Genomic DNA, 7,565 nt, shown 5'->3' on the forward strand with positions numbered 1-7,565 from the left:
CCCAGGGGACAGGAAGGGCAGGCCGGGTGGGACTTGAGCCTGGGGTGGCGCCGGGCTAGGGGGTTACCGTTCTCCACGCTCAGGGAGCAGGGGTCCTCGAAGCTGTTCCTGACATTGGGACAGGCAGCCTGGGTCTTCCAGGTGTTGGCGAAGGCCGCGCCCGTCCCCTCCACCACCCCGCTGAGGGCTGTGAAGTCGTCCGCCTGGTTCTGGTTGAAGTTCCCGCAGAGGCCTGGGGGCGGGGCAGGGCACGGGGGGCGGGGCGTCAGTGGGCCCCGCCCAGCGTGCATCTCCCTGGGGGTCTTGCTTCCAGAGTGGACTGCAGGTAGCCGGGCGGCAGCCCACTCTGTCCTGCCCGCACTTCCCGGCCACTGGTCCTGGCGCTGGCACCCTCCCCCGTCCCCTCTGCTGCTGGCCTCTGCCCACCCCCACCGGAGCCCCCACTGGGCGCCTCACCGCATGTCTGGCCGCGGTATGCGGGGTCCAGCCGGACGAACACCTGCATGAGCGGGACCAGCTGCACCTGCAGCTGCAGGCCGGCGCCCGCCTGCGCCACGAGGAAGAAGCTCGATGGTCGGAAGATGGTGATGCTGGCTGGTGGAGGGAGGGGGGCGTCAGGGCGGGGCGGGGCTGGCCGGATGGGAGGGGCGGGGCTAAGGGGCAGACGCAGGGTCCCCCCTGCAGCCCGCAGGGAGCCTTGTCACCCCCACTCTGCAGCTGAGACGCCAACCGTGGGCTGTTCCGGAACTGCCCGAGGCCAGGGTCCGAGGGAGGCACTGCCAGGCTCTGGGGGCCGAGCCCGCCCTGGAGACGCCGGCGCTGGCCCAGCTGCCCGGGGCAGCCGCGTACCTGCCGACACGGGCAGCTGCGTGTAGATGGAGTTCATGAACACTCCGCCGTCCGCCTGGATCCGGATGACCTGATGGGGGGGGCAGGGTCAGCGGCGGCCGGAACCCCCCCCTGCCCTGACTCAGACGGGGTCACCCGGAGTCACCCGCGGGGGACAGAGCCTGAGTGGGTTCTAGAACCGCCGCTCGGGTCCTGCCTTGTGGGGTTTGCGCAGGCGCCGAGGCCTCGGTCTCCCGGCTCTCACACCTCTGCCCCGCCCCGCCCGGGGGCCCCTCACCGTGTCCCCGCCGTCCAGGTGCAGCGTCACCGCGCGCAGGCAGTTCTCATTGTCGGTCAGGCCGCACTGCCGCAGCTCGGCCAGCACGGTGAAGGTGTTGTCCGCGCACGTCTGAGGGGCAGACCCGGTGAGGGCGTGGGGCGCGGCTCTGGGGGGAGTGGCCTCCGGCACCTCTGGTCACACCCCCACCCCACCCCCCTGCAGCCTGTCCCAAGGCCTGGGACCCCTCGGCCTCGAGCAGCTGGTGAGTGTGAGCCTAGGGCTTCTCTTGCGCGTGAGGGCGTGTCCCTCGCGAGGGGGCGTGTCAGGGGCGGGGCACCTGTGCGGGGGGGGGCATGCGGGGGGGGGGGCGCACCTTGGACAGCACGTAGCTGCAGTCGCCGTGCAGGTCGTAGAGCTTCTCGTCGTAGGTGGAGATGTGGGCACCGCCCTGCACGGAGCAGGTGCCGGGGCACGGCAGGGACTGGCACTGCCACAGCCCCCCGGAGCAGGAGCTGGGGCGGGAGCAGAGGGCAGTCAGGGAGCTGGGCCACCCGGCGCGCCCCACCCGCGGGGACTGCGCGGCCTACCAGGAGCTGCAGCTGGTGGTGAAGGAGCCCCCCGGGGCGTAGGTGCGGCCGCCGTGGGTGCAGGGGCACTGCTCCAGGGGCAGGCAGCCCGAGTGCGTGACGTCGTCCAGCACGGTGCCTGGGGGAGGGGGTGAGCGCAAGTGGGGAAATTGAGGCACAGGAGGTACCCCGAGGAGACCCAGCCTGGGGGACAAGCTGCCTCCTGTAAAGTGGGCCCCAAACCAGGCCACTGCCTCTGCCCTGAGACCCTCTGCTGTGGGGAGACCCCCCCCATGCCCCTGTGCCTTGGTTTCCCCTCCTGGGCCCCAGGACTCCTGACAGCTGGTCCCCCTGCCTCTGCTGATCGGTGGCCAGTGTCCCCCTGCCTGGGCTGCGGGGACCCCCGGGTGTAGCTGTGCGTCTGGGCCGCCAGCTGGGGCCGTGGTGCTGGGAGGTGGCACCTGCCTGGGGGGCAGAAGCAGCCGTCCACGCAGTGGTCCTCGCAGAGCTGCGAGCGCTGGGGGTTGGAGCAGGTGTCCACGCAGGGCGAGCCGCACTCCTCGTGCTCCATGTTGAGGGGGCAGGTCCGGGCTGCGGTGGCGGGAGGCAGGGCTGGGTCCAGGGGTGGCCAGACCCCAGCCCTGCTCCCCATGGCCCAGGGCAGGGCCCCGTGCTGGCCAGCTGGAGCCGGCTGCACCCCACCCTCCACCTGCCACCAGGGCCTCCCGACACTGGGCCGGGCCCAGGAGCAGCCCGGACGCCCCGGTCTTGGGTGGCCCCAGCCCCTGGCTGTCTGGGAGAGGTGAGGCGCAAGGCGAGGGGACGGGGCCGTGTCTCCTGCCCGTCCACCCTCTGGCCCCTCAGGTGCAGCCCCTGCCCTGTCTCCCCAGCACGGCCCTGGCCCTGGCCGGTGCACTCACGGCAGAGGTCGGGGCCCCTCCAGTTCTGCGGGTGGCCCCCTGCGTGGGCACACTGGCGGGAGTACTCGGCGAAGGTGGCGCACGGGCAGGTGGGGCAGCGGCACAGGTCGTGGGCGCAGGCAGCCAGGTACGCAGAGGCGTCCACCAGCGCGTTGCACTCCGCGAAGGCTGGCCCCAGCAGGGTGCGGCGGCAGACGCCCTCCTGGTGGTACAGCAGGGGAGCCGCCATGTGCGTGTGGACGGACCCCTTCCTGCCCACAAGCTCCTCCCACCCCTGCAGCCCCTGTCTGCCCCGCCCGCTTCTCCCCAACACGGTGCACCTGGGGCCGGCCGTGGGCGCGGCTGCCTTAGCTCTGGGTGCACCTCGACCCTGGGCTGTGCCAGCCCAGGCTGCCAGGACCCGCCTGACCAGAGTGAGCCCCGGATAGGTGCAGACCCGTCCCAGGGGGCGGATCAGAGAAGGGGCATGGCAGGTGGCCCCGCGGGCTCAGTGGTGCCCCCTGGCGAACGTCCTCCCTGCCCAGGGCCCCGCCGCTCTGGGGATCCCAGGTCTTCCAGGCCACGTCCGCAGGTGGGTCCTCCCCGCCCAGCCCACGGGGGAGGTTTCCGATCCTGGGCTCCCACCCTCGGCCTGGCCCGGGCCCTGTCTTGTCCGGGCCCCCAGGACGTGCTCTGACCTCAGCCCGACCGTGCCCGTGTCTGGGGACAGGGGCACTCACCTCATCTGTGCAGTTGCTGGCCGGCTCGGGCTGGGCGTCCGGGCACTGCTCCGTGGGCCCGTCCAGCTTCTGCAGGTTCCCGAACTGCAGGGGGCTCAGCCTGGCGTCTGGAGAGAGAAGCGCCCGCGTGGCTGGCACCGTGTGAGCTCTGGGGTGTGGAGGCCGAGGGGACCCCGACACCCTCCGGCCTCGGGGGGACGGGCACACTCACTGTGGGCGTAGAACTCGTTGAAGGCTGGGAGGCCGTTGAAGTCCCCGCACAGGCCACAGGTCTGGTTCGCGTACTTGGGGTCCAGCTCCAGCTGGGGGCAGGAGAGGGGCAGCTGCAGCCTCGGAGCCTCTGCCCTCCAGGACCTGCGGCCCCTGCCGGCCCCCAACCACCCGGGCCCCCTCCGGACAGGCGGGAGAGTCTGGGGACCGGGGCCCCCCTCACCAGGACGCTGTCTTCTCCGTCCCACAGCAAGGTCAGGACCAGCCGGACGCCCACCTTGACGTACTCGCTGCTGCGCTCCACCAGGAGCCCGGCGCGGCTGTAGGGCAGCTCCTCCCTGGGCGGGAAGTCCTGGTTCTCCCCGGGCCGGGCCATCGGGCAGGGCCCAGAGCCCCCCTGCCACCTCCGGCCCGACCCCAGCCCGGCCCCGGCGTGGGGACGAGTGGGCCCTGCAGGCCCCGTGCTCACCGCTGCCCGTCCACGAGGACGGAGCCGTTGGACATCTCCAGCACCAGCCCCGGCGCCTTGAGCACGATGTGGGTGACGGTGGGCTTGGAGCCTGCCAGGCCTCGGCGCAGCTGGACGTTGAAGTCCTCGTAGGCGGCGCCGCAGTGCGCGGAGAACACGTAGTTGCAGAGGCCGGGGAAGCGGAAGACGGCGCCGTCGAAGGTCTTGTAGTGGAAGTCACCCCAGGCGCTGCAGACCCGGCCGTTGTGCGCCGGGTTCAGGGCTGCGGGGAGGGCGTGAAGGGGCCCCCGCCGACGTCCACGCCTGCCCCACGCCCAGCCCGCCCCACGCCCAGCCACCCGCCAGGCCAGGGCGCCCTGTTCTTGGCACGAGGAAGCCAGCAGCGACCGGCCACTGCACCTGCCTGGCTGCACCTGCCTGACTGCTCCTGCCGGCTGCACCTGCCGGCTGCACCTGCTGGCTGCACCTGTGTGGCTGCACCTGCCGGCTGCACCTGCCTGGCTGCGCGATGCCCCCGAGACCCGGGACCCCCGCCCCTGCCCTGCACTGGTGCTCGGCCCCCAGAACTGCCCGTGGAGAAGGCTCACTGCCCCCCAGCTGGCCCCCCATGGTGCCAGCTTCACCCCACTTCGGGCCCCCACCCCTCCCGGTGGGCAGGGCCGGTGTCACTCACAGCTGCTGGGGAGGACGGTGACGGGGGTGACGAAGCTCATGTGCCAGGCCGGTGAGGATGTGGGGCGGGCTGTGGGCAAGGTCCAGGTCACTGGGGACGCCTGCCCTGGCCCCACCCTCGCCGGCCACCCCGGGGCGACGGGGAGCCCAGGACTAAGGAGCTGGCCTGGGGCTGGGCCGTCCTGTCCCTGCTTGTCACCCTGGACCCTCCTGCCCTGGGGCTTTCCATCTGCGTGTGCACACGTGTGTGCATGCGTGTGAGCCTCTCTACTGTGCTCCTTCATCTCATTTAGACACCCTGTCCCCTTGACCCCCCACTCCGCCCCACGGGGACCTGGGGCTCTGAGTGGCGTGTGGCCACGTGGAATCCCCCAGCCCACTCGGTGCCCGGCCCCTTCCGCCTGGGCAGGAGCCCCCGCCCGGGCCCGGGCTGCGTACCGCCTTCCGCCCTGCGACTGTCCGCGGGGGCCCCTGTGCTCCCAACGCTCGGCTCCGCAGGGGTCTGGGTCTCTGCAGGAGAAGGGGTGGGAGTCGGTGAGAAGCCATGCTCCGGCCACGCCACCCACGCGGCCTCGTTCGCGGGTCTCTGTGCCCCGAAGGGTTGGTGGGGCAGAAGCTCGCTCTGCCCGAAGGCGTGGCCCCTCCCGGGCCTGACCGGGAGCCGGGACGGGACTGGGCTGAGTGACCCCAGCTCTGGCGACCGGCCCTTCCGCCTCTGCGGACGAGGGGGGCTGGTGCCTGCTCCCCCGAGCAGGGGGAGGAAACAGAACTGGGAAAGGGCGTCGGCCATCTCGGTAGCCGCCTGCAGGAGGGGGCTCGGCCCGTCCACCCGTCCCTCGGAGAGGGACAAAGACCGGCTTTGTTGGGGAGGCATCCAGGCGTGACTGTGCAGAAACCCAAAACCAGAGCCGTCAGGCAGCCGGCCGCGGGGTGTCGGTGGTGGGTGGGTGGGTGCTGGGTGGCGGCTGAGACCCCAGGCTGAGGGCCCTGGGAAGGGCATCTGCACCCGGCCTCTCTGCCTGGCGGCCACCGCCCACTGCCCCAAAGCCCCTCCGCCCGCTGCCATTCCTCAGTCTCCGCTGGGTGCAGGGGCCTCTTTGGGCCGGCAATTCCGGCTCCATCACTTGGCCAGAGAAACGCCCACTGCCGCCTGCCCGTCACACCATGGCCGGGGCACAGCCCCGACGTGCAGCCAAGCGAGCCCCCCTAGATGCAAACTAAGACCCTCTGTGGGGCCCGGCCTCCCCCCTGCTGGCCACGGTGTGTGTCTCTCGGTGGCAGCAGCATCCTCCTGCCCGAGGGCTCGGCAGGTGAGGACCAGGTGGGGCCGACGGCCACCCGTTGCCCACCCCCAAAGAGGTTCACGGAGCCCTGGCCACGCCTGGTTTCCCCAGGTGGGGACACGGCCGTCCAGGGAGAACAGCGTCCCAAATCCGCAGCAGGGGGACCCTCCCCGCCCCAGCCCTGCCCACACCCCAGAAGGAAGCTCGGGGCAGGAGCAGGCGTGGGGCAGGGACACTTCCAGGTCTCGGCCGGCGGCCCCTGGGGCCACGGCTTTCTCTGTTGACAGTAAGTATTAGCGCTGACAGTAAGTGTTAGCACTTGCTCTTCCCGAGAGAGGCGACGGGCCAGGGAAACCGCTGGCCACGAAAGCTGCGGTGGGTGTGGCCTGCGGCTGCCCGGCGGTGGCCCCGCTGCAGACGTGTGGCCGTGGGCCCCTCGCCTGGCCCCTGTGGCCCCAGCCCTGTCACCTGAAGGCCCCCCACCCCACGGGGGCTTGCTGGGGAGATTGCTGGCGTAGGCACCTCTGCGGACCGGGCGGTCTGCATAGGCGTGTGGCTGCTTTCCAAACGGCGAGGACGCTCCAAGAGCAGGAGGAACTGGAAACAGTTTCTCTCCGGGGGGCGGAAAACTGCCCCGGGACCACAATCGGGAACGTCCAACCTGCTGTAAAACTGGCCTGGCCGCAATCCCAAATTTACGTTCCTGTTTTGTTTTAGTCTAGAAATGACTTCGCTGAGGTTAACGGGCACCTGGATAGTTTACTCTTTGTCAGCGATCTTTAAAGCTTACCTGGGTGACGCATGCCTGTTACTGTAATCTTTTGGGGGATCTTTAGAGCTTGTTTGCCTGTGGGGCATCTATAGAGCATTGATTGCTCATATGATTTAGGGTGATCCTGTGGTCTTAGAATGAATAGATACGGGCAAGGAATTACTGCCAGGACCCTGGGTCTGGAAAGCATTGAGTCCCCTGACCCCATTCTTTCTCCTCTGCTGTCTTGTTTCTTTTCTTTCTTGCTTGCTTTTTTTTTGAGGCAAAGTCTCACTCTGTTGCCCAGGCTAGAGTGTCGTGGCATCAGCCTAGCTCACAGCAACCTCCAACTCCTGGGCTCAAGCGATCCTCCTGCCTCAGCCTCCCAAGTAGCTGGGACTACAGGCATGCGCCACCATGCCCGGCTAATTTTTTCTACGTATTTTTAGTTGGCCAATTAATTTCTTTCTATTTATAGTAGAGACGGGGTCTCGCTCTTGCTCAGGCAGGTCTCAAACTCCTGACCTCGAGTGATCCTCCCTCCTTGGCCTCCCAGAGTGCTGGGATGACAGGCGTGAGCTACCGTGCCCGGCCAACTGTCTCGTTTCTTATTCCCACGCGACGCCCTGCTTTCGACCCTGAGGGCTGGGGAACCTCCCGGTAGGGGCTGCCCTGTCGGCTGTCACCCCAGGCAACGGTGGAGTGACCCAGGGCAAAGCCCTGCTCACCCTGGTACCCAGCCAGGGAAACCCCAGCATGGGAGACCCCCCCACTCCGGTCCCACCCCCAGGGGCCCGGTGAGGCCCCCCGGCCTGTGCAGGGCCTCCCTCTCTTCATCTCCCACCGGCCTCCTTGTCCGCTGACTCT

General features: G+C 69.6%; 1 protein-coding gene across 1 annotated transcript in view; it reads right to left on the reverse strand.

The window, feature by feature from the left end:
• The window catches only part of MUC5B (mucin 5B, oligomeric mucus/gel-forming), a 35,687-nt gene extending 30,233 nt beyond the window's left edge, over window positions 1-5,454 (reverse strand). The window contains exons 1-14 of the mRNA XM_076001348.1: window positions 5,103-5,454; window positions 4,666-4,734; window positions 3,993-4,254; window positions 3,747-3,861; window positions 3,525-3,615; window positions 3,314-3,420; window positions 2,595-2,796; window positions 2,137-2,265; window positions 1,696-1,813; window positions 1,482-1,620; window positions 1,127-1,237; window positions 850-919; window positions 457-594; window positions 68-232 (exon numbers count right to left, since the gene is read on the reverse strand). Of these exons, the coding sequence (XP_075857463.1) occupies window positions 68-232; window positions 457-594; window positions 850-919; window positions 1,127-1,237; window positions 1,482-1,620; window positions 1,696-1,813; window positions 2,137-2,265; window positions 2,595-2,796; window positions 3,314-3,420; window positions 3,525-3,615; window positions 3,747-3,861; window positions 3,993-4,254; window positions 4,666-4,734; window positions 5,103-5,454 (2,068 nt within the window). The remainder of the gene's footprint in view (window positions 1-67; window positions 233-456; window positions 595-849; window positions 920-1,126; window positions 1,238-1,481; window positions 1,621-1,695; window positions 1,814-2,136; window positions 2,266-2,594; window positions 2,797-3,313; window positions 3,421-3,524; window positions 3,616-3,746; window positions 3,862-3,992; window positions 4,255-4,665; window positions 4,735-5,102) is intronic.
• Between the last annotated feature and the right edge of the window lie 2,111 nt (window positions 5,455-7,565).

The sequence above is a fragment of the Microcebus murinus genome, chromosome 4, assembly GCF_040939455.1.
Source record: "Microcebus murinus isolate Inina chromosome 4, M.murinus_Inina_mat1.0, whole genome shotgun sequence".
In the NCBI taxonomy this organism is placed as follows: domain Eukaryota; kingdom Metazoa; phylum Chordata; class Mammalia; order Primates; family Cheirogaleidae; genus Microcebus; species Microcebus murinus.